At 38.2% G+C, this 26,903-nt stretch overlaps 1 protein-coding gene across 16 annotated transcripts in view; it reads left to right on the forward strand.

The window, feature by feature from the left end:
* ADGRL2 (adhesion G protein-coupled receptor L2) overlaps positions 1–26,903 on the forward strand; it is a 381,333-nt gene that overhangs the window by 297,783 nt on the left and 56,647 nt on the right. For all 16 annotated transcript variants that reach the window (XM_085067912.1, XM_085067913.1, XM_085067911.1 and 13 more), the window contains one exon: positions 12,221–12,434. In XM_085067912.1, coding sequence (XP_084924038.1) covers positions 12,221–12,434 — 214 coding nt within the window. The remainder of the gene's footprint in view (positions 1–12,220; positions 12,435–26,903) is intronic.

Genomic DNA, 26,903 nt, shown 5'->3' on the forward strand with positions numbered 1-26,903 from the left:
AAGCATATTTTGTCTTGTACTTCCCTTTCCCTCTTCATCTCTCTCATGAGCATCTTGCATGTCCGTGAGTGAAACGAATGGCTGATTCCTGCTTCCAGAAGAGTGCTTAAGGGAGTGGGAGCACAGGGGAGCTACAAATAACCTGGGACTTGTGACAGGCTGTGCTCACCAGGCTGAAGGTGTTAGCGCCGGTAAATCGGGAATGCCTCTCTAGTAAACACAGCTGCTGTGGTGTCCCAGTGCCACCACGGAGCTGGCTGTCCCATTTCTCAGCGAGGAGCTGATGGGGCTGTGCTGGAGCTGCCTGGTCCATCCCTGTCTGCGGCTGGGGACGGATGGCGCCGGGAGCTGCCGTGTGCAGCCCGAGCTCCTGCCTGAGAGGAGCAGAAAAGCCACTTTCTCAGTCCCTGACCAGAATGCATGATAAGGCTTGATGTCAAAAAGGGCAAGATTGGGCTCACAGCAATTATGGCAGAGGCATACTGGTTTCCTTGACAACCAGATTGAGGATTCTTTGTGATTTATTATTTACCACTTCAAACTCTCATTCTCTGATTTAATTAGGGAGAAGGATTTCCATAAGTCCCCTCCCTTCCAAATTTGAATACCCCTGCATTATTGCTACGGCCAGCTACACCTATCCCACATTGATGTGGCTCTAAACCAGCTACGAATTAGGCTCTGTGTTTAGCGTTTGGAATTTTAGGCAGGTTGGTCAGACAGCAGATAACTGAAATTCAGTGGATGTTATGTTGGGCAGTGACTTCTTAATCTGCACTTACTAGCAGGAATAATAGACCTCCTAACCTTCTCCCCTCACTCAGTTTTTCAAGGGACTGCAACAAGTGATACTTTTCAATTGTCCTTAGAGCTATGGGAAAGATAATATATCTGCAAGTGCCAGTTTCCCTTGCTTGGGCAATTCACATTATTTTCTCCTTGAAGGCTTTATTAGCAATACATCAGCCACTGTTGTGTAAACAAGGAGGGTATTTTGATCCTTGGGAGGTTTTTACTACTACCAGTTGGATAGCTATTTGAAAAGGAAAATATCTCCTAAAATGTGGCTTAAGTTGGGGAGTACAGCTAGTCTGTTCTAACTTGACATGTATTTCAAATATGTATTTCCCATGTTTTTAAAGCATTGGTTGAATTGTGATCTACAGTGCCTGTTCTAAATTTAGTAATTCAGAATAGAATCCTGAACACAATAATATAAATAATAGAGATTTTTATTCAAATGTCACTGGCAAATTTGTATCATTATATATCAAGATTGAAATTGGGTCCTCCAAAGGGCATTTTTTCTCAAAGTACTTTCCTGGGTTGCATATTTTTTATTTCGTATTCAGCATGAGGAGTCTGCTGCATTTAATAAAATAAAATGAAGGTCACAGAAGATCACTGGTTTTCCCATAATGTGTCCCAGTAGATGACTGGAAAAAAGGTAGTGTTTGAAATGCACTGAGTATATTCTGTGCAGACTATGTATAAAACTTGTGTCATTTTTTAATTACAGGGAGGAATTCTTGTTTTTATTGTGTTTATTTCATTGCATACAGTCTTTCAGCTGTACCACTCCAGTTTTAATTTCCAAAGTGTATACATGTTTTAGCATCACCACCTCAGGGAGTTCCTGAAGTGAGTCAATAGGTGTTGATCTTCCCATGGTGGGCTGAATGTGAAGCTCATTGGGTCAATAAAAGGACTTGCAGTGACCTAAACACTCTTTGTGTCAAGTTCTGTCTCACTCATGCACCAGTGCCCCATTAGGCTGTTGAGGGAAGTTGGCTGCTGAAGATGCTTCTCTAAAATGTAGTTGTCTAATGAAGCTCATTAATGCATTTTTCATTAGAACAAGAATATTGAACATCCAGGTTAAATTCTAAAGAATCTGTCCTGCACTCATTGAGGTTAATGACAAAGCTCCCAATGATATTAGTGATGCAGGATGAGAACTTAATTGAGGTAATTAAGATTCTGCTTACCTAAAATTCCCTATTATTTTCAAGTAGATAAAATATTACAAAATTGCTACTATGAAGAGTTGTATAATGTTGGATCTCAACACATCCTTCAGACATGACAGCAATTCAGTGGGAGATAATACTATTTCTTTATTTTGCACTTGATTCATACAGTACCCTTGTAATCTTCTAGAGGCTTGTGTATGTGAAAACCGTTGTGGAAAATAGGGTTCTTTTTGTTTTGGAGCTCAAATATTGTCCTTATTGTATATTTATTGATAACATGGGCCATGTGTTGCTGAATCCCAGTAAGGATATGGAGGTCAAATTCAGTGCTGGTAGGGATGGAAAAGGCACTGTAGTCATACTATGGTATTGTACAAGTTGCAGAGAATAGTTTAATTAAATGCAGCTCACTTTGCAGTACTGCAGACTTAGTAAAGTCACTGTTTGGACCAAAAGAAATGCTGTTTTGTTGCTAAGTAGAATAGATAGGATATCCAGCTGTAGTGCCTTCCAGGGAGTCTAAAGCCTCTGTAATAAATGATTGTGTCAGGATGCCTAATTTAAATAGTTACCCTAACACCTGCTCATTCCTGCCGCCTTTGGACACCCCTAACCTTCTCCTTCCCTCCTTGGCATCCCCAGCAGATTAACAACTCCCTCCTCAATTAGGCTGCCATAATGGCTGCTTTGATCATGCTCTGAGCTCGATATGGAAATTATCTTGATTAAGAACCCTCACCGCTGCAGAGAAGCAACAATGCAAAAGGTGGGCGAGCAGAGAGACCCCGTAGGTGCAGGCAGGAGCAGCCCTGGGGACCCACAGCTCTGGGCAGCCAGAGCTGGAGCCTCCCCTCTGAAACAGGAGCTGGCTGCGTGTTTGTACACCTAAATAATGTATCGGGAGAGCACGGGGCTTTCGGTAGGAAAGCAGCATTTTAGGTGGTGTGGAAAAAAGCGAATCAGATCTTCTGTACTTCACAGCTGTCTCCTCCTGAAATACTTGCTTTAGATAGGTGGGGAGAGATTTGTTTAGAGGAAAACTCTGACCTGCGATGGTGAAGCACCATGCAAAATACATTAATTACTGAGGAAATTACCTTCCACATCTGTAGTAGTGGTGTAACACTTCTATCTTGCTGGTTTTGAATTTATATTTGAGCACCCCACAATGATTTTTTTCTGGGTGTGGTGCAGAGCTTTCTTACCCCTTGCATTCATTATGGGTTGTATTAAGATCAATGCACAGCTTTGGCAACACAGTCTTCAAGCTATTAGCTGTGTGCATCCAAATTAAATAATTGGCAAATGCAAAGTTTTCTTTTTTGTGTTGTGCTACAGTGTCTGGTCATCCTTCTTGTTACTTTCTAATATAAATAGTAATAAATATGGAACTCCTACACATAATTATGGAAAATTTCTTCGTTTCTGTCTTAGTACTTAGATATTTCAGGGATCCTGATTTTTCCTTTATTTTGTTTAAACATTCATTAGCTGGTTCTCTAAAAGCTGGGAGCATTCCTGCCATACACATTGTGATGGTTGGTGAGGAAAGCACTCAAATTCCAGGACTGAAAAGCAGAATTCAAACTCAGAAGCCTTGAATTTGAGTCCAGGTGGAAGTTAATTATCCTGTCCCTTTATCTCCCGTGTCTTTCATGTTTGCAATGAGGCATATGGATACGCAGTGCCTTTACTGGTGATTAACAGCAGTTTGAGCGGCTGGAAAAGGTGCCTGTTTCCTTTACTTGCTCTGGAAATGGTACCTGTGTTGCCATTGTCACTCCCTGCTGCCCAGGGAGCATGTCAGAGCTGCATATATTCCTTAGGAGTTTTTTAATTACCTCGTTGCTTACAAAAGCTGAAATAGTTTTCCTTTCTCCATGTAATTTATTACTCAGAGGATGCTCTAAAGTATCTACGTAGAATTATTCCATGATTCACAGAATGTGCCAGAACCTTAAGTATGTTGTAAAAACTGTGTGGTATATCCCTATCCTCTCTATAATAGTCTTTCAAAAATCCACAAATATTTCATAGAAGGTAAGGTCAGGGAAGAAAGCCTTTCACTCTGACAGGTATTTTCCAAGATTGCTTGCTACTCTTGTCTCATACCTATTTATGGGAACATTTAAAGTGACAGCACATTTACCTTAAAGTACATTTATCACATGGCTCTTCTTGTTTTCCAAAGGTATGACTGTATATTTTGGTTTAGCAGATTCATCTGCAGGATCCCTAGCTTTTATGTTTCCAAGGGCTCTACTTTCTACCCCTGAGTTCTCAGATATGTTTCAGAAGCTGTACTGAATGAGAAGGGGGTTGCTGTACTATTTGCATACCCATAAGCACTCTTTAAACAGCTTGCCGTCATTAAAATTAACCACATAACTTTTCCACTATAAATTATACTGTGACAACTGACTCCACCCCATCATTTTATTGAAACTAGAGAGTATATGAACTCTTATATTGTTTCTTGATTCCATTTCTAAGGTGTATATCACTTGGTTTGTAAACAAGAAAATGCCCCATTTTTAAATTTAAGGTTGTGATTCCAAATATTGCCATGTGGTAGCAATTGTACAATAATTAAACCTATGATTTTTTTTGTTTTTAACACTAGGGCTGTATTTGGTATTTTAAACTCAGGAAATTGTAGAGGAGCATATTATTTAAAATGAGCCAGAATTATCAGGTATTTTAGTGAGATTAATTGTTTTACTTTCTCCCATAGGTTAGGGTATATTCTGTTGAGCCAGTGATGTACACAAGGACACTAAGGGTTATTATTAGCACCCAGCTTGTCACCTGCTGGGATGATTTGGCTTTCACCAGTGCACATATTCCCAAGGAAATTATACATGTCTTCATGGCTTCTATCAGCTTCTGAGGTGACAAGGCTTTGGGTTTCTTAACGATGGGAGTAAAAGCATATTTCTTTTGTCAGCTGGCCACTCTGAATACTGATGATGGAAATTCCCCTTTCTTCCTCTTCCTCTTTGCCTCCTTAACACATGGTTTCCAATCAAAAATGTGATTGTGATAACTGGAAATATAAATTGTTGTCAAAATACACTTTTATAGAAAATAAAAGCATATTTATTTTTATTCTGTTACCAGTATCCTGTGCAGAGGAAATAATTCAACGGGAAATCCTGTTGACACGACATTTCTGACACATCAGCCTTTGTGTGTCTTACCTCCCTTTTTCAGAGGTTTCTGATTCAGAAGCTTCTCCTTCCTGACAGGTGCTGTGCTCAGAGAGTTCACAGTTGGTAAACTGGAGATAACCTTCCAGGAGGGGGGTTTAGAAAGACCATGGGACTTGAGAAATTTTGAAGATGCAATGTATTTAATGGCAAGAAAGAAAAGGGTAGAGTGCTTTTTGTGAGCTGGCAGAGGATCAAGTGTGTATGATGTGAAGGAAAAAAGGAAGGAGATTCTTGCAGCCTGAGAACAGACATCTGGCTGGCAAAAGAAAAGAAGTATCATTGACAGATGAATACTGTTTTAAACTGGGATAATTTTAGATCAAGAGGGCAAAGTTTTCCTCTCATGCATACAGCTCCACTGAAAGGGGTAGGAAAGGTGCATGAATATGAGAATAAAATGTGGTTCTAAGTGAGAACTGAAGAACACGTATTTTTATATTAGATTAGACTTTCATGTTTAGCTCACATGGTTTCCATCTGCCATATGCAGGCATTGCTAAAATGCTGCCAGGAACCAGGCTCTGGTTTGGTGACTTTCATTAAAGGAATTAGTGGTTTCTCTCCAGTTTCAGTGTGGCTGGATTCAAAGTGCAGAAGCCCATTTTCACAGTTTAGCATTAATTAGCACTCTAATGGCAGCCTCAGCAGGCAGGTGAAGGATTAAATGGGCATGAAGACCAAACTGTCTCTTTCCCGTAGTGGCGATTTCTTGAGACATTCTGGGCTGACGTGGGGATGTGTGCATGGCTGCTGCCTGGCTGTTCTTGTTGCAGGTGACTGAAGGACTGTGATCTGCAGCTCTGTCAGTGCAGCACTCATCTCTCCTCTGTTCATTAAAGTGCACTCACACTCCCCACACACACCCAAACCCTAACAAAAACACAATCATAAAAACCCCTTAATTCTGCTGACTCAGAGAGACACATTCTTGCCCTTCTGAGTGAGGGGTGAGAGCTGTTTAGGAGAATTTAAATGAGATCCTTGCCAGCTGTACACAGGAAGGATCGACGCTGTTAGATTAAAAGGCTGAGACGCTGCTGCTTGCTTTAGGTTTTGCTGAATCATTTAACAAGGTGTAGAAAGTAGGTAAGCCCTGACTCTTTTTTTTTTTTTTTTTTTTGCTGAAGAGAGCCTCACAGGGTTCTATTTGAGTATTGCATGGAGACTGGAAAACTTAGAAGGGCAATTGTAATAAGTTTCAGTGAACCTGGAAGGCAGGACCCAGCCTGGTGTGAGTCAGAGGGTGTAACTCTGGCTTCTCTCCTGAATTTCATTAAGCAGACATACGTGCTTTATGTTTATGTATACTGTATATTAAGTATATAATTACAGAAAATTACATCCAGTTGTAAATTTGCTGCTCACACTGAATGTTGAAAAACATTAAAATTTGACAAAGATTTTTAAAATTTTAATTTTTTAAGAGGCTAAATCATGCTCAAATGAAATGTAAAAAAAATTATAAAAAGCCTTCACTAGTTATTTGATATTTCTAATAGCTTTTATTGATGGGAATTCATATTTCTATTTTGTATGAGACAGGTTTCCAGATTTTAGTTGTGTAATTAAAATATGAAATGTCTGAGAAGCAGAATTCTAGAAACCAGTGTTAAGAATCACCTCTCACAGCTCACTTACTCAGTTAAGAAGTTGGCTGGCTTCAGTGTAATTTAAATGGTCAAGAATGTTCCTTAGGACTCTGTGCCTCTTTGTTAAAGTTCAAATAATCAGATACTTTCATGTACCATGTTTTGACATAATCCCATTTTTATGAATGAGTTTAAAAAAGGAGGGAGATGTCTCTTACTAGAAAATAGTTTGCCTTCACTTTCCTTCCTGATATCTGCTCCTTTCAGCATCTTGACTAACAAGGAGTATATACATAAAATGGCAGAGAATCCAGCTGTAGGAGAATATTTTTGAAATTATCACTTCCTGCCTAATTGGACCCTGACTGAACAGTGGGGTTTTGTGTGCTGGGCTGCAGCAGAGGGTGGCTGTGCACGGCTGCTGGGATTCCCTGAAAGAGGAGCTGAGTGCTGTGAACTCCAGACCTCTGCGCAGTGTCAGAAGCTCTTACTGTGCCAATGTAATCTTCTAATCGACATGCTTGCCAGAATGACTTTTTCCCTTCAAAGATAGAATGGGAAAGCACAGTTGTCATTTAAATTGCCTCTGTCTTTGTAGTAGTTGGTAGTGATCTGTTGACCAGGATTGGATAATTTAAAAGCTGTTTAACAAAATAACATGCTTGTCTGTGTGAAACATATACAGTGCTGAGAGACGGGGAGAAAAGTCTCCCTTGACGGAGTTCGTGGGATTCTTTAGAAACTGCAGGATGCTGAGACTTGTCTGTGGAATTACAAAAGCTTTGCGGAGCCCATGTTGAGCATTTGCATGAATTTCAGATGGCGAAGTGTGTTCAGCTGTCTCCGTGCACCCTCCCGTGTGTGCATGTGAGCACTTCACTGCGCAGGGAGAGCATTCTCAGCACAGTTTGCATCGGGCTTTGCATTTGTTAAACATATATTATTGAAATGCTGCCCAGGACACATCACTTCATCTTGTGTAGAACTTAAATCATCGTGTTGCATGATATGGTAAAATAAAAGAGATTGTGAAAGAGACAACCGTAAACATTCTGTTTGAAAAGATGTGCTCTTTTCAAAAGACCTTTCTGTTGCAGCCAAATAACACAAGAAGCAATATTTCCTTGCTCACAGAGACATATATATATATATTTTTCTGCAGAGATTTGTTTTGGATTCTTAGTGCTTCCAGTATCTGCATTCTTTGAAATAATTTTATACTTCCATGTTGACTTTCTCGGTGCTTTAAGTTTTAATCAAAGGTTCCTTGCTTCTGATGTCGAGTACTGATGTTAGCCTGTTTACATTCCAGTTTTTCCTCTGTATGGGGTGAACATTCAAATGTGATGGTGCCTTTTTGCTTTTATCTACCAAACTTAGCTCACTCTCTTATTATTGACAGCTCAAAAAGATGGTATGCTAGTGGGCAGGGTGCTGTGAATTATTAACTCTTCTTTGCGCTTTGACAAATTTAGGTTATCTTTGTAAAGACAAATAGTTTCTCTGAAGGAACTAAGATAGTGGAATGGTAAATAAGGCTTTGCAAACTTAAAATAAATTTTTTTAGCCAAATTTGAATTTTTCGTATTTCTGAAATATGATTCTGAGTTATGGTTCTTTCATAGGACTTCTATTTTTCATTTCATAGACTAAAGTATCAGAGAAGAGATTTTTGATTGTGATGTTTCCTTTCAGTTTGTCTTTCTATATGGATTGATCAATAAAGCATTAAAGAATCTATATTGCCACTAAACATCCCCTCTACATTTTTTTCTTAGAAATGCAATTTCAAAAAAGCAATTTATTTTCTCCTTTCATTAAAGAGCCTGAACTCAACTAATTTGTGAGCCGATAAAATGTACAGGAAACATATGTTTGCCAGGAAGCTTTTCTATAATCAAAACGGTCAGCAGGATAGAAATAATGGGGTTTTTTCTCATTAGGTGTTAATCTTCTTCCATTAAAAAAAAAAAATTAAAAATTGGCATACAACACTGATTAATATACACAAGCACGAGTGAATCAGAGGACAGCATATGCTGCATTAGGTAATAGACGCTTATTTGAGTTAATGTTTAGGTTGTGCTGGAAGTCCCAGCCCAGGCACCAGGAAGGTCTTTGCAACCTGGGAGCATTTTGGGTGGCAGACAGCTGGAGTGGTGTCATCCAGGGCAGAGTTTGCCTTGAAGCAATTAGCAGGAGGAGGAGGAGTGTTGATTTCAGCTGCCGGAGGACAGCCAAACAAAATAGGTTTGTTCGAGGTGGGGTAAGGCAAGCAGCAAGTTTAATACAGGTTGTTTAAGAAAATACAGCATTGGGAATACTCATACAAGATTGCGTTGGAAATACAGAGTTACTGGTGACAACAGTAATTATTGACAGAGCCACATACTTACGTCTAAAAAAACTCTGGAATGATGCTGGAGCATTCAGATGCCGGTTGTTCAGACTTCCATCCTGTGGCAGTGCATCTGTTTATCAGGAATTATCTCCTGAATGTAAATGAATTTCAGTCCTAAGTCATTGCACCTGTTGCCAAGAGGTATTTATTCCAATCACTTGCCTAAAGCTCAGGGAGTTATTGCTTGACGTTTTATAGCTCCAAAAAAAGCTGTAGTTTCAAAATCATTTGTTCAGAGAGGAGAAAATGGAGCAAAACAGTTCATTTTACCCTAAGCACTGCTATTTGGCAGTATTCACATTTGCACGGCACAAAGCTGCAATATTGATTTTTTGCTTACAGGGCCTCCCACAAGTTCTTTCTTCGATTGTCAGGATTGCAAGATGGATTGAATTACACTTTGCTTGTTGATACACTTATTTTTTTCTTTGGTGATAGGAAAAAATTACAGATAAAGCTTCAGCATAAAGATCACAGCAGCTCTGCTAGTGGACTTTGAATTTATATATTTTATTTAGTTAAAATTCTTTCTGCACCACAGAGATTCCTTAGAGCAGCATTCCCACCTAACGCACGCTGCATTGTTTTGCTTTATTGCTCTCTGCTTTTGCCATGTAAAACCTACATTGCAATCTCAGGTGTGTCCTGTGTTGCCTGTGAAGTGATCTAACCTTGCTCTAATATTTTTAATGTTTTTCCTAATACAAAACTTCTTGTGGATGCCTGCAGGGGGGAAAAACTGCAGGATAAAACACATTCATAGTCCTTATAGCAGTTGCCATAGATGATGAAGTAAGATTTGCAGGCTGCTGATTTCTCTGTAGCAAACGGCAGAGGTCTCATATTTGAATTCAGAGTATTTCCTAGCAGAAGTGGAGCCTGTGCTGCAGGATCTACAGGGAGGGTCAGTGCTGCTCACAGGGAGCTAGCTGTGGGTTTGTCAGCCCAGAGCTATCCGTGCTGCTGAGCTGCTGCTGCACATGGAGCCACTGACACCTCAGCAGCTGTACCCCGTGCCCCTTCCCTCCTGCCCTGGTGCAAACACTTCTTTGGACAGCTGTAGATGCTGCTCCCCTTCTTGCTGACAGAAATCCAAGAAGTTTGGGAGGCTGCAGGCCATGGAATCCCTGCTGAGTGCAGGAGATGAAGCACCGTTGCTGCCAGCTGGAGGGACGAGCTTCCCGGGGACAGCATCACACTGGACAGGAGCAGTAGGATGTAGGAATGGCAGTGACTAGCAGCATTATATTTGGTCCCACCGTGGCTGTTGTGATGGTAATTCATCAAAGGAGATGCTGTATTCACATGTGGTGAGGGCTCTGCAAGTAACCATCTCTGTGCCTGTTTCATGCCCTCACTGAGCTGTGAGCGACTTCTGTCTTCATTGTGTTAATTTGCGGCATGGGAGGAACGTGTAGGGTATTAATGTGATGGATTCGTGTTTTAGCTCTCTCCAGCTTTCATCTCGTGACACCTCAGCAAGCCTCTAATAATAGTGTTTGTTGTTGCTCATGCTATGTGCAGCCAAGCTGACGGCCAGGAGTGAATTTGAGATGGAACTTGATGCTTTCCATAGCAATATGGCTTCTTCCCTCATTAACAAATACTGAAACATACTGGCAGAGTAACAGTGCTGGTTTTCTGTAGGGTATGGTTCCACAAAGTATAAAGGCAGATCTTTATCCATGGATATTAATTCAGTAGAAAAAGTGATGGCCTCTGGTTCATGGGAAAGTTTACTGTCAAGGGGTTATCTCAAGTTGTTCTTGATTTTCTTAGATCCTTACTTCCTTGCTGCTTCTAAGGCAATATACTTTTTAAGAAAAGTTTATTTTATTTGCTTTCAAAAACCAGAGAGCTCCAACTTCCCATACTTAGGAGCTATTTCTCTTTGCTGTCACAACTGGTCTCCAGCAGCCTGCGAAATATTAATGGCCTTGTGCTGCCGTATTACGAAGGCATTTTTAAAAACCAGGAAATCCTGCTGAAAAATTAGGATGTACTGTTTTAAAGAAATAGGTTTTTAACACTGCCACATTACCCAGCTTGTCTTTCAAAATTCACACAGTTTTGTAAGAAATAGAAATACTCTGTTTAATAACAATCCGTCACTAACTGTGTACAAGAACCTAGTATACAGATAGTTTTTTTTCTGATGTAATATATTCTTTTGCATTAAGAAATTTCTCTAAAAGTCCAAACATCTGTATGAATAGCAGAACCTTGTTTTGTTTCTAAAATACTTTTTATTGCTTCTTTGGATAACTTATTTTTAGGAATTATGTAGAAAAAAACATTAAAAATTAAAATACTGTAAAACACGTACCATTTTTGTGAGAAATTGAGAGATTTTATACAGTACACATCTGCAATTTGTTGTACTGCTAATTTCTGTATTTGTTTCAAAATCTTATCTGTACATAATTTAATTTATGTAAAAGACACAGTAAGGAGCCCTGGAGTTCAACCAGGTGAAGTGTCAGCATGTATATTGGATCATGTCCATGCTGAGGTCACAAAACAGCTGAGCAAAAGTAACCAACCCTTCCTGGAGCAAAGGAGACACAAAGTAAGAAAAACTAATGAAGCTGGAAGTTGGAACTATGGCTTTGGGGTTTTTTTGTGGTTGTATTGTTTTCTTTTTTAAAATCACTTCTGCAAATCCTGCCTGCTCTGCTGCTTCCTGCTTTCAGACACAGCCTGTCTGACTGTGCCCAGGGAGTGGAGACAGAAGCAGAGAGAAAAGAGGTGGAAACTGGAATGTGCAGTGTAGCCATGCAGACAGGCACCACTGTCTGCCCTGCCCAGGATTAGAAGCAGTGAAAAGGAATTTTCTCCTTTCCCAGATTAAGGACAGAGAAGCCGTGGTGTAGGGATGTGACAGTTCCATGAAAGATGCTTCACTTAACACGGTACCAGGTCAAACTGGAAAGGTGCACTTCCTTTAGCACACAAGAGTTAGTGCTTATGTGACAAAAAAATAACAGTCCAATGCAATATATCCTTTAGTCTGAATCCTATTTTGTCCTTGGTGTGTTTTTTCAGGTTTCAGCCGAGCAGCACTACCATTTGGGTTGGTTAGGAGGGAGCTCTCCTGCGAAGGCTACTCCATCGACCTGCGGTGTCCAGGCAGCGATGTGATCATGATCGAGAGTGCTAACTATGGACGGACAGATGACAAGATCTGTGATGCTGACCCTTTCCAGATGGAGAACACAGAATGCTTCCTTCCAGACGCCTACAAAATTATGACACAAAGGTAAAAATATGAATGTCATGGTGAGGACCAAAAGGAAAAATGCCTGCATTAACACAGAGGCACGTATATACTGTAAGAAATGTTGAGTTGTAATTGCCACTTTGCTATTCAGGCAGTATTGTTTCTATCTAAAAATATTTAAAGGAAATTAAAACTACCAGTTGCAATTAGAGGTTCTGGGTTTTTTAAAGTTCTGTAAACAAAGATTAAAAAGCAGGAAGACAACTTCAAGGAGAATGAAACAATTCAGTTATTTGGAGATTCTGTATCTCCTTGTCTTTCAGGTGGTCAAACAGCCCTGAGAATGTTGCCAAATGGCTGCTGCATTTTTCAGTAAATGCAGGAAATCACTGCTGTAGTTCCCAACAGTAGCTCCCTCCGACAGAAAGTGTCAGAATGACTACATGCCAGGATGGTTACATGTCATTATACATGTGTGCACGTGCATACATGTGCAAATAAGCACAAGTTACATTCTCTTAGTGACAGTGCTTGTCATTCAGAGAAGACAGAAGAACCAGTAGAATCATAAAACCATTTAGGTTGAAAAGACTTTTAGGATAATTGTATCCAACCATTAGCCTGGTGCTGCCAATTCCACCTCTAAATCATGTCCCCAACTGCCAATAAAAGTATTTTTAGTACAAAAAGTGCATGAGAGCTCAGATTCACAGGAAGTCCTGTGCTAAAGGCCGTGTACAGGCAGCAGTCACCTGCTACTGACAGTTGTGGAAATGTCAGCACAAATCTGTCACTGGCATTGCTACTGGCTTAAAGTAGCAAAAAAAAAAAAAAAAAAAAAAGCCTGAATGAGTTCAGGATTGGCTGGAAGTTTTCCTCCCAGTGCCTTTTTCCTAGGGTGAGGAATCTGAACGAAAAGGGGATGGGAATAACCTGGAAGCTTTCTGGTGCATGTACACAGGTGTGTCAAATGAAATATGCAAGTTGTGCTGCCTGCTGTGCTCCATTTCCTCTGTTCTGTTTGAACATGGTAACACTTAGTAACATAGTCACCTCTTAAAAATTGTCTTCCATTTTGATTTACCAATTCACTCGAGATGTCATGAGTGGGACTCTTACAAATTTTTATCATTTTATGTGAACATGTGGACGTTTTCTACTTCTGTAGTCAAATATTTGGGCTGGATCTCAGATTTCAATTTCAAATGCTGGAGGTAAATTAAGGATATCAGGCCTTTTATTCTTCTTCTGTGTTGAACCTGTGACTTGTTTTGTGATCAGTAAGGGAAAGGCTCCATCGCTACACTATTAAAAAGGTAATATAACTTCTTTAAATCATGTTTGAATTATCTTCTTGTGGTTCTAGTTCGTAGTTGTTAATTAGATCAAGCCAGATTTCCATCGAGACTGCAGCAGCAGTGTCATCATCCTCTAATCTGTCAACTCCCTTTGAAACCACCTTCAATTGCTTTTGTAAATGTAGTGCCTCTCTGTAGACTTCCTTGTTGTGTAAAATGCATGTTGTGTTTTGATCAAAGTCTTCCTTATGTTCACTGCAAATATACAGATTAAGATAGTCAGAGACAAATATAGAGGCACAATCTTGTTTGAAGTGACATCAGACTGTTACTGGAAAGCTGAAATTTCAATCTTTCCTTTTCAGTTAATCAGCTGTAAGTTTAGGATAGTAAAGTGTGTTTTAAAACTGCCCCGATCTTCTACTCTTATGCTTTGTTCAACATTTAAATAAAGTTGTGATTACATGTAGCACATTGGTTCAGATTATCTATGCTCAAAGAGTTTTTCCTTTTTGTTCTCTTTTTTTTTTGTCTGAACAAATGGCAAAGATCATTTGACACTTTGCTTTCTATTTTTGTTTGACATTTATAGCAATTTGGAAGTTCGCTTTCATAGTTTTCTTTCTTAGTTCCTGTCATTAAGTAGAAGAGCTGTCTCTTGTCTTGCTTTCTCTTTTCCAAAATTGCTCAATTTTTGCTATATTGCAAGCATAGAAGAATGTTGCAAATTTCTTATGAAATAATAAAAGTTCTTATATATAATTTATTTGTAACTGCATTGGTGATAGTAAATTTTTGTTGTCTAAAGCAAGTTGTTGTTTGGTACTCAGCACGTCCTTGATCTGATATATAAAAGTAACAAATCAGCTGTATTTTGATGGCAACATTTGCATAGAAAAATCTCACCTGAAGGACTATTAGGTTCATGGTTTTCCTTTTTATTTAACTGATAGGAAAAAAAAGATAGAACTTTTTATGACAGGGGAAGCTGTTCTTCTCTACTTTTAGAAATAAACAGCAATAGTTTCTATATTTCTACTTAAAATCTTGCAGTGTTTACTTTTAAGGACTATTTTTATCACTTCAGTCAACTGTGTTACCACTGATTTGACCACTCAATTCAGTCTAGATGTGCAGTTAAATGTAGTTCCACAGCAATTATTAAGTACTCATTATTCATTTGCGACATTACTCCACAGCTTTTGCACAGCAACTACATTTACTGCAATTACAAGGTGAAAACACTAGCTTAATGAGATCAATACTGTGAAATCTGAAGATTGAAAAATAAGATGAGGTTTCCAGTTTAACACAAAGCCATGTAATCACGTGCCCTGCTCCCCTTCCAGAGAATTTGAGATTGTAGCACACAGACCTTGCCAGTGTCCACTGATGCATCAGCTCCTCTTTCTCCGAATGAGCTGCTACTTAATCTTTTCTACCTCACCCTATTATTTCTTTTCAGCAGTTCTCAAAAGAATTTTAATTTGATGTGTTCCTAGGAAGCCTGACTAGAACACTAATGACTTCATTGCTTTGCTTTTACCTTTGTAATGTAGTTATTAAATTTTTAGTCCCTGATTGAAATTACATCCCAATTATTCCAGAATAAAGTCTTTCAGATGTATTTAGATTCTATGTAAACTTCAGACTGGCATGGTTAAAATTAAAGCTTTGAAGAAAGAGACTAGACCTTTAGAAAATCCTTCTCCTCTTTCACACTTCTCTGATAATTAACCCCAGCGTTTGCATACCGTCAAGTCTGAGCTATCCTACCACACACTGCAGTTCAGTATAGAAATAAGCTCATTTCTGGAATATTTGGTGAACAAGCAGCATAAGTGAGTGGCAGAGGACCCACGTTTCAGGCAGTTAGATCTTAAAATAGTCAAACTCCTCTATGCTCTACTGTCCTTTAGCAGGGACAAATCTCCTCTGTTTCCTTTCCATTTAAAAAGAAATTAAGTGAACAGGGAAGCAGAAGATGCAAAGCAGCCTGAGGAAATTGCTCTAGTTCCTTGCTCATAAAGTGCATTTGTGTGGCTGTAGCAGAAACTGTCATGAAACTTTGAAGTTGATAAAGCTAATTCTGCTCTTTATAGGCATGGCAGAGATTTGAAAATTAACAGCATAAAATTTACTTCTGACCTTGTCTTATCTGCAGCAAGCGGATTGCAGGTGGATCACATGAGATCTACTCAAACCACCTGGGTGTTTACCAAGATTTTCCCTCTCCAGTGTCAACTTCAAAGCCCTAGTCTGGACCATAGGTTTTTGTTAGGACAAGCACTAAGGGTTACCTAGATACCACATAGAGTTTGGGGCTCTGTTTCATTAGCTTACAATGATAGCAGATATTTAGTAGTACTTATGAATACATATTTAAAATATATTTCAAATCAGAGGTCTCTTGTGCATGTAATTTTATAGTGGAATAATAAGATGCTAAGATGGATTTTTGCATGCTGTGACCGTTCTTTTTGCATTAAAAATAAGGGTTGTTTCATAGGAATCATTTTTCCTAGTCCTAATTCTTTTGTTTAATAAAAGTTCATGGTTGTTTATTGTCATGATTGGATACTATAACTATCTTTGTGAATCCAGGACAGTGCAATTAGATTTTTTTTATTTATTTTTTTTAAATTACGTGTATTTAAATATGTACTTGGATGGTGTGGCAGATAATAATTTTGAGTAATATAATTTCAAATCTTGATAAAACCTATATTTAAAAAATATCAGGTCTGTTCCAATCCGAACACCTTATTTTTTAAGCAATGGTAGTTATAGCTATTGTCAGGAGTAGTAGAAAATTAGTATTTTGTATTTAAAGAAAATGAAGCCTATTCACTCTGAATCTGTAGAATCATTTGCCTAGATGCAAAATTCAAACATTTACTCTTGACAGACAAATTAATGTTGAGTTCAGAAGGAAAACACTGTTTCCCTCCTAATAAAGGCTAAAATACCTTGAATTTTTAAATAGGAACTGTATGCTCTCTGAACTGATACTGAGAGTATAGTTTTAAACATTGAAAGAAGAAAATGCAAAATGTTGAAACTTCCTTTGCAGACCATGCAAACCTCTACATTAAAAGACAGTAATCTCACAGTTGGGATATTGATTTTATTTTTGATCTGATTTTTGATCTGCAACAGAAAGGCAGTCACATCAGTTTTGCCCTGAAATAGCCTTTAAATTCTATTTTCACCCACAATTTATACTATAATTGTGGCTTTTGCAAACTTTTAATCTTTACTAAGAATATTCAATTGGTATAATTTTGCTTTCTAAATATGCACAAAAAAGCAAACCTCCTTTTCCATAGGTAAGCTTAAACATAAAAACATGTCAGGTGTAATAGATGAACTTAGGCAACTGCTTTTTTTAGATTCTTTTCCCTTTTAAAACATTGCTGTAAAAGAAAAGTAAAAGGATTAAAAGAGGAATAAATCCTCTTCAGCAGTGTTTGTTTTTTCTGTTGCATGTACCCTGTCCTATCTATAGCACGAGCAACACATGTACCTTCAATTACCATGTCCATCACGACACCAGGGAAGAGTTCATGCCTGGGTTTTTGTTACCATGAACTTTTCTCACATGGCAATGCTCTTAACCTGTTGTGTCCATCATCCCTCTGCCAGACAGCTGCACTCCAGCAGAGGGTTTCCAGAATGTGAGCAACACGTCCCTGCCCTGCTGAGGGACCAGGGAAAGCTGAAGGGAGCAGCATATCCATTCCTTCTCCCAAGACCTATTTTTTCTTAATCCATCCCATGGGAGATTGGGAGACTAGAGGTGTTCATTCTTGTCCATCTATTCACACATCCAAGAAATAGGCCATTTTGAAAAATCCTATATATAAATGAGTGAGACATTTTTGGAACAAAACAGAATGAGTTCTATTCCAGAGAAGACTCATCTCTCAAGTCCTCTTTCCTGTTGCTGCTTGTCAGGTCTGCAGAGAAAGCACTGTCACACCATATTAATGTCCTTTCAAGTGAAAACAAGTTTGGTCTGTTTCATAATGTGAGTGAATAAAGCAAATCTTCCGCTGGACTCCAGGCTTGGGTGGACAATGGGTAAAATCTATTACCAGTGAATGTCATTCATCATAGCAAAAAGGTGTAGTCAAAAGGAAGCTTGGCACAGGGTGCTTTGCTGGTAGAATGCAGGTCCTGCTGTGGGTCACTGCAGAGCTGAATTCCAGCCTTTGCAAGACTTCCACAAAGGAGCATTATTTTAGAAACAGTTCCTTCTCACAGACCCCAGGGTTGATTCAGTGTTTAAACTGCAGCACATTTCAGATTTGCATTTCTAGGTGTGATTTACAGCCTTTTTCACGGGCTGGATTTTATCCTTTGCCATTTGGGGCTGCCTGTGATTGAGGTACTGGCACACTGCACTTCGGGGGTCTGCCAGGCTTAGGCAAGGGCTCTGCTGACCCCTGCTGCTATCCTTGCTTTTTCCCTTGCTTTTCCTCCTGCAGCCGAAGGTTGCCTCTCTTTGCTAAAGATACTACGAGGTGAAAAGTGTCTCCGAGTAAGAGGTACACCTTGCTTTTTTCTGCTCTCTGCATGTCTTTCCTTTTTATGTCAGAGAAATCCCAGTGCTGCTGACAGGGAAGCGCAGGCTGTTGTGGATCGAGTACGTTCTTGGAATTTCCCCGCCGGAGGTTTTGTGGTGCTGATGCTGATCTCACATCGAGGTCCTTCTGCTTTGGCATGCCAGCACTTTCTGTTTCAGCTCGCTTACAGCTGCTTCACAAAACATTTACCACACAACGTTAGCAACATTAGATGTCTTTTTCTTAAGCACCCTTTTAAAATGGAGATTTCTATTAATCTGAAACAGACATAAGTCTTAGTACAGCAGTCAACCCTCTGATTATTTTGATGCAGCAGAAGCTTAAAATGCCCTTTATTTTGAATCTAAGCTTTTCACAATACCGAGCCGTGGCTAGATTGATTTTTGTTTTGTTTTCTATGTGTTAGTCACAAGACTTAGTTGTGACTCAAATACAAAGAAAAAAGCAGAAATACGTGTAGACTGTTTTCGTGAACAAGGCATAAGCACAGAGCCTAGAAGGTTCCCGAAACACACCGTAGTGCTTGGCGTTATTACAGCAGAAAACAATCGTACCCATGACTGAGAAGAACCTTATCTGGCATTGTGTATTTTCACTATCATTAATTCTTAATATGAAAGTGGTAGGTGTAGTTTTTCTCATTAAAAATAGGGGGTTTTATTAATGGGGTTGCTCTATCATGGCATTACTTAGTAAATTAAACACAAATCCTCATATTACGAGGTTCTTAGCAGTCAGGTGAGGGGAAATAGCTGTCAGTGGTACTTGATCATCATTTTGCAGTGTGTTCTATTTCAATTTTCTGCAGGAGAAATTTTATTACACGTGCAAGGGCATAACACACAGGCACGTGGCTGTAGTCACAGCACTGGACAAGCTACAAAGGAAACAACAAAAGGACCATTCATACCAACTAATTACATTTAAAATTTAGATTTAGTTTGCTTCAAAAAAGATGGGATTAATTATTTTACTAGGGTGTAGCTTGATATTCTATTTAGCGTTTTCATATCTTGCATTCAAGTAGTTTTCCTCTTTTATTATTGGCAAAACCACAATCAAATTCTTCTTAAGTCAGCGTATCTCTTATCTGGCAGGATCATATATACATACTCATCAGTCTTTCCTTGCTATTCATGGGGTGAAAATGTGACTAACTATACATATGTATACAGAAAATTTGAAGTATTATATGTTGGTGCTTGTGTATTTGGGCATCATATAAAATACATGCTTCAGCCTGTGTTTTTCTTGTGGTTTTTTTCTCCTTGTAGAAATGGGCTCCACTAGGTGTGCACACTGTTTAGCCCAGTTAATCACGTTTAATATGTTTGGGGTGTGTAATTACCTCTCTTAGTGATTTGCTAATTTTTTGAGAACTTGACTGAGACAACATTGTTTAACCTTCAGCACCTTTCAGTTGAATTTTGTGTCCTCTTGAATGAGTTTGCATGAATTTTGCATGGTTTTCGTATTTCTAGTCTAGCCAATATAAGTTCCTGGTTCAGTTGCAGTCAGGACTTTATTATTAAAAAATTCTGATTTACTTATATATTGCTGAGCCAAATTTAGTTAATATAGAATAATAATGTAATAGTTGAAGCCTATTAATTCCTCCCACCCCAATAAAATCTCTATAATACTTAGCCAAAACAGCTACATTATCTGATAAGTTGATTTAGGACTTTATACATGTGTTCATATAGCCATTTATCTCAACCCTTTCTGAGGAGACCTTTATTAAGCTATGATGACTGCTGAATATGAAATGTAACCAAGATTATTTTTTTATTCAAATATAATTTAAATATTCATCAAAGAGGAGTTATGCTTGAAACTGACAGAGACTATTAACATCAAAAAATATAATTAACTGCACTGGGTATCATGAAGCAGAGTTAGCCAAATAGCCGAGAGGTCTAATTGCTCTAGAGTCTGAGAAGCAATAGTTTTATTTTATACTGTTGCTGTGGAATTAATAGTGATGTGGTTTCCTATGCGAGGCAATTAAAAGCTGCCTGTTAAGGTTCACTGCACTATAGGAAATCTGTTGAATATCACTTAGTAAACAGAACTGACATGGAAAAGGTACATGAAGATGGGCAGAACAGGGTATAGATCATAAATTAGGACAGATTAATATGAATTGAATATATGTAAGTAAATTATGAGTAGTTTCTAGTGTTAAAAGTCAGCAGTAGCCATGAGAGTGAAAAGTTTTCATTAGTAACACAAAGGAAATAGAATTTAAAGATTATAACGGTGAAGATGTTTAATTCAGAGGAAAGAAATAGAAGAGTTACATGGGTTTAAAAATTAAAAACTAACTACAGAGTAGTATCGAAATTAGCAGATCTCATATTCTGTAAATTTCCTTCCTCCACAGAATAATCTCCTACTTACAATAAAAAGAACCTTCTGACCTTTGTGGCTCAATTAAGCTTTTAGTTGAATTGAACAAGAAGAATCTTTATTGAATCCCATAGATTCTGCCTGTGCCCAGGGTATACATTCTAAAAAGGGGTGGCCATGTTTGTGTCATTTGGCATTAATGAGGTTGCTGAAACGGAAGAGTTTAAGGATCAAACATACAAGCAATACTGGTGTTTTACAGCATTTCTTTTTTTCCTCTCTAATAATAAAATTGCAATTTAATTGCTTAATAAATGGGCCATGATTACTGAAAGACATAGATAATTTCCCTCTTTGCATTTTATCTTCTACATATTGCAGAACAATAACTAGCACAAATACTACTGCCACAAATGAAAGAAGTATTTTTTTCCTCTTCATGTAATAACTGTGAATGAAAGGAGTTTGTGTGTGTGTCCTTTAGTCTAGAATGACACTCAACCTCTATGGTTTTTAAGAACCAATTTCAAAAGCTAATATCATACTGGTAAAATAAATTGCACAAAGAATTCAACTAGAATTCCTGCTTTATATAAAGATTGGCTGCCTGTTTCATACATTATTTAGCAGGCTTACCCTGTTTATATCAGTGACATAAGAGTGCGTGCTACTTTCTCAGAAGAGCACTGTCTTTGCCGCTTCACAGCACAGTGCCTTGTACTCCCAGGCTTGCACATGGTGTTAGCAGATATTTAAAGCACTTCAGCTTAACATTTTATAGGTCATGATGAACTGAGCCTATAAAACAAGTTACTGCAATGAAGTTAATGCAGTCTTAAGAGTGTTTCACAGACCGAATACTCAGTATTCAGGATATTTTTAGCCTGCTGTAGATATATCAATGGGAAGGAAAGGTTCTTACCATGAGGAATTTTTTTCCATGTCAAACCTGATTTATAATGCACTTGCAGTACGGAAGCTTTACTACAAATTTACTATTGAAAGCCATTTTTTTCGGGTTTACCCAGTAATACAGTAACTAAGGAATCTTTGAATTTTAATTTGTTTACTACATCCACACACACACATGCAAAACAGAATGAACGCAGAAGAAATGAGGCAGAAAAATCATTTCATTGGGCAAGCTGCCCTGACCAAAATCATGCACTTTGAAGACCTTGGAGGAAGAAATCTTAGTCCTTCTCAAAGACACCAGCCTGTCCAATGTTTCATCTGGCAAGATGTGTACTTTGCTGTTTTAGCCTCAAAGGCATCTATATTGCCTTCTTAGTAGTAATCTGTGATATTTAGCCTCACTGTTCATTGCTTCTCAGATACCTTGCTTCTTGTGATATATAACTACATGATGAAGGAGTAATTTGGAAATGTGTTTAATACTCACCTTTTTGCAGCACTGTGAAATTTTTCCACCATAACTCAAGAGTTTTTGCTCCATTAAATACTTTCTTTTAGGCTGGATTGTAAGTGTAGCAATAACATGACAGTTCTGAACCCATAATCCTTCCCTGTTTACTGAATTTATTACAGGCATTGAGTTCAACTATACTATTACACTCATGAAACTGTAGGTGTTTTCTCATCTAGGATGTAGCAGCAGTGATATTACTTTCAGTACATTATTCTGGTGCCAGCATCACTGGTGGGTATGAAAAACATAATTTACTTTGTGTATTTAGCTTTCTTGGATAATTTTGCTGCCTTTGTGACAGAGATACAGCAAAAGAACACCTCCTGGAGTCACATTTAAAACAGGAGCACTTTGGGTAATGTACTGTAGACAGAACACATATGAGTTAGAGCTCAGTTATCATGAATGCCATCAGCAGTGCCTTGTTGCTTTCTTATCAGCCACTTCCTGCTGTCAGCCCAGTGCTTATTTCAATAGTAAAGGATTTGCATCAAATGTAACACAGTATTATGTATGGCTAACATGCGGTTTTTAATTGTGCAGGCACATGACACTCCTTCAGTGGTAGACACTTTGATAAAAGGATTAGATCATGAATATTTTTGACACAATTAAAGATTATCTATGCATTGACAAAGTGAAGCCAGTGAATTTTCTGCTTTCTGTTTTACAGTGGTGAATCTGCTTGGCTTGTGTAAAAGCCAGCTGCAGAATAGACAGGATTTTTGCAGATGTGGGAACAAGCAAACAGAAGTAGTCCCCTAAACTTTGCTGGGCTTAAAACTGGAAGTTCCAGGAACCAGAGAGTGTACAGTTCAAATCAGTAACTTAGTCCCTTAACTTCAGATTCCAAAGAAAAAGTGGAATTGTGCTTTCCAAGTTAGAACAGCATACTTTTGCAGGGGAAGTCCTATACCTGGAAGCCCTGCAAGCTTTCCAGATGATAATTAGATCCAGACATCACTGTGGGTAATGAATAACAGTGCTTTTGTGACAGGCATTCCTCTCAGAAGAAAAGAAAGTACTTGTAGTGAGGACTCTCAGACACATTTTAATAGGAAATGACACCACTGTTACAGAGTTGATTAAAGATCTACCAAGGGACAGCACTTATGGAAAAAATCAGCAGATGAAATGAGAGAAGTTGTAATTTTATTATTAGTTATCTGTTAAATATGCGTAACTTTAAGGCCATGAAATCTACATTAAAAATTACGGTAAAAAGGACTGTACCTTCTTGCTAGCAGATTGCACTTTTATAAATCTCTTAAAATAACCAAATTGTCTTTTGCCTCTTGCTCAGCATTTTGCCCTGAGTTCTGTTGAGCCATACAAATGAGTCACTCTGCAGCCCTATGGAATTGGTGGATATGCAGCAGTGGGTACATGGCCTCTGTTGATGAAAATGATAGCCCAAAAAGGGGATAGTCCCCAAGGCAAGTTTACAAAAAACAATTTATTCTTTTTCACCCTGTAAAACTCATCTTACATGCAGGATCTCTTGCATTATTACAAACTCTAATCCTCTGAGTGGGTAATTAACGGACCAGAAAAGCCATTTGTGGAAAGAAAGAGCCATAAGGGTGAAAAATATTTCTCTGCTGAATGATCTTTAAGGAGTAAATAATTACAAGAGTGAGAGGTTTGGGATGACCAATCTAAATCTGAACATAATTAGGATGAACACAGTTTGAAAATCGAAGCAGTTGGCATGTGCAACAATTCTCATATCAGAAGACTAATTAAATATTTAAAAGCCCAAAACCCCTCACTATTCATAGAAAAATAATCTGCCACAAAAGGGTCTGTAACTTTGCAGATAATTAGGAAGGGTTATAGGGGAAAAAATCACAGATTGGCTCCAAGGTTCTGCAAGGTCACGTCTTATTATGGTGTATCTTTTATATGGTCTGATAACAAGATCTTGCTAATTTAATCTAAGTAGGGCATCCCACAGCGATTTCCCATTTCCCTTGTTAAAAATATGATCATTTTTCCATATGCAAACTGCAATAGGTGAACATTTTTATAAATAATTTCTCCTAATTGATACAGACTATAATATTTTTAATTATTCAAGGTGAATGCACATGTTAAAGTTGAGTTAGGGTTGCCCTCACTGCATGCCCCATGTGAAATTGTCCTCATCCTTCCCATTGCACAGGGAAGCCAAAGGACTCTGTGGAATCTGGTTGTCTCAGTGACCAATTCTATAAATGACTAAATCTTAGTTTCCTGTTAGAGGCAAAAGAGGTTTTCGTTGAATATGCATTTCTGTAAGCAGAAGAGATGTGTTAAACTTGGGAGAGCCATAGTGAATCAAGCAGAATTTGCATTGCACAGACCTGGAGGTCTGGTGAAGTGTGAGCATTGAAAGTGTACAGGGCTTCTATGTTTCAAAAGTTGCAGTATCAAATCATACCTGTCATTTAAAATACCTTATTTTAGTAATTAAAGTGGGTGATTTTTAAAAATGTATTTCAGATCTGTGCAAATTAACGTGAAGGATAAAGCTACATGTTTTCAATATTGTAACTCTTTGAGTTACTCATTTAATAATGACTCAGAAGCTGTCTTAAGTTATATAACTTTTAACTACGTTATGGATATGCTGCATGCCAAGCCATGGATAAAAAAGATCAACAGTGCTGCAAAAAAAGAATTTTAAAGGGTTTTTACTCTTATCCTATACTCTCTACCTGGTAGTCTCTCCTCCTGCAAGTCTGTTGCAGTGTTATTCCTAAGGATCAGACACTGTGCTTCAGGATTTTCTCTTGGATTTTCTATAGCCCTGCTCTAGCACTGTGCCTGTGAAATAAATGCCCCTTCATAAAGCTCTGGGTTTATTACACAGCCCCACGTTTCTCCCCTGAAACCTGCTCAGCACACGAGGCGTGATGCTGCACTCGTGCTCATTCGGTGTGAATAATCTGTGCAAATTGCTCAGATACGACGATGCTGCACTACTAAAGTTTTCATTAGTAAGTAAGCATAGCTGCAGGCTATTTATTTTGTCTAAATGGTGAAACATTTAATTGGATCTTTTGAACTTATTACTTTTCAGCAGTGCGGATCTGCTTGGCTTAGCTGGTGTTCTGAGATGTACAGTGCCTGTAATCCCACGCTGCAGCTTGCTTGCAAATATGCATGCACTTAAATAATATGACATTATTATTATAAAAATTACAATATTTCAATTTCTTATTCCTCACGTGGGGTTGCATTAGAAACATTTTCTCTAAAAATAAGGTCTCTTCTGCTTCATACCCTTATGGGGTTTGGGTTTGCACCTACACAGACCTCACCAGGAGATTGTTCCATTTACTTTGCACACCTCATTGCATCTTTGATACTTAGTTTTGCTGTCTTTGATTTACAGCCATATCCTCACAAGCTCTGATTTGTCTAGTAAGCCTTTGGTATATGTGGTAAAAAGCAGTAGAGATAGAAAGGTGGGATTATAAAAGCACCTGAAATTACCAAGAGAAAGCCGGAGTTATGTATTCCACTGGAATCCACATTTTCTTTTCCTTTTTCTTTTTTTTTCCCCTCTCCCTGTTTTATCTGATGCTCCAGTTTCAGGTTAATGATAACCCCATAATAATAGCATTTACACCAGTAAGCAAAGCACTAGAGCAAGGATGAACTGTAACGAAAAAACTATTTCTGATATCTTAGATGCGAGTAAGTGAGAAGATTCCTCCTTTTAACAGTGACTGCTTTGAACTCAGAGACATGAATACTAAAAGGCAAATGGGTCATAACTAAATGTATTAAAGGTGTAAGAGGAGATTGAAAGCAAGAAATATTGTTAAATTACTTTGCCGTACAAGTCTGATACACATTCATTGATAGTGAATCAGACTGAGTAATTCTAAGAAAAGGCCTATGGGAGTTGCATATTTTATGCTGTGTTTTATTGTCTATTTGGAGTTTTTATGCTTAATGCGTACCCTTAGACTCCCACAAGATTACATTGTATAAAGCAAGCACAATTAAATATTATTGCCTTTTTTTATTGGGCAAAAGGAAACAAGGCTACAGTGCACCTTCTCCTACAATTTTAATTATACACTATTTAGCTTCCTTATATATGTTTAGTTGGTAATTAGGAAGATTCAACAAATCATCAATATTATATTTAAAAAGAAAACAGAAGGAAAAAAATAACCTTTTCTTTTTCTTTCCACTAAATATTTTTCATCCAAGTCCCCCAGATTTGTTACTGTAATGGTCATGTTGCTAAGTGCATAGAAAATCCCACAACTGGTTCATCAATTTTCAAACCAAGCTCTAGGATGCCTCACTGTTTTAGCAGCCATAGGAGAGTCACCAATAAAATCTGTTTTCTGGCTATTTTATATGTAAGTTTTGTGTGTACTTTCCAAGACAAAATTAATAAAACATAACATATAAGTAATATCTGATATCTTCATAGATATGTAACTTTGTGTTTAATGACAAGGAGTGGAGGTTTAGTGAATATGCATACAAAAGCAGTAACACATCTCACATGGCAGTTGTACACCATTAGGAATACATCTGTAAAGACAGCTACTTTGGGTAAAGAGGTTCAGGAATTTTTCTGTGTAAGTCACTACATGAAGTGCATTCATCCCATATTCCCACATCTTTTTACTCAGACTGCAGCTCACCCAGGGTGAATAAGGAACAAGAAGACCATATGGAGTATGTGGTGCTACAACTCGGAGTTTACGTGCCTCAAGTGGTGTTTAAGCAGGTTGCTGCAGGCGATATGCAGGAACATGCCGTCGTGCTGGCTTTTAAGTATTTAATCAATATGCTGAAAGAGAAATATCGTCAGAACTGACTTGAAAGT

Source organism: Lichenostomus cassidix, chromosome 8, assembly GCF_008360975.1.
Source record: "Lichenostomus cassidix isolate B80296 chromosome 8, HeHo_3.0, whole genome shotgun sequence".
Classification (NCBI taxonomy): Eukaryota; Metazoa; Chordata; class Aves; order Passeriformes; family Meliphagidae; genus Lichenostomus; species Lichenostomus cassidix.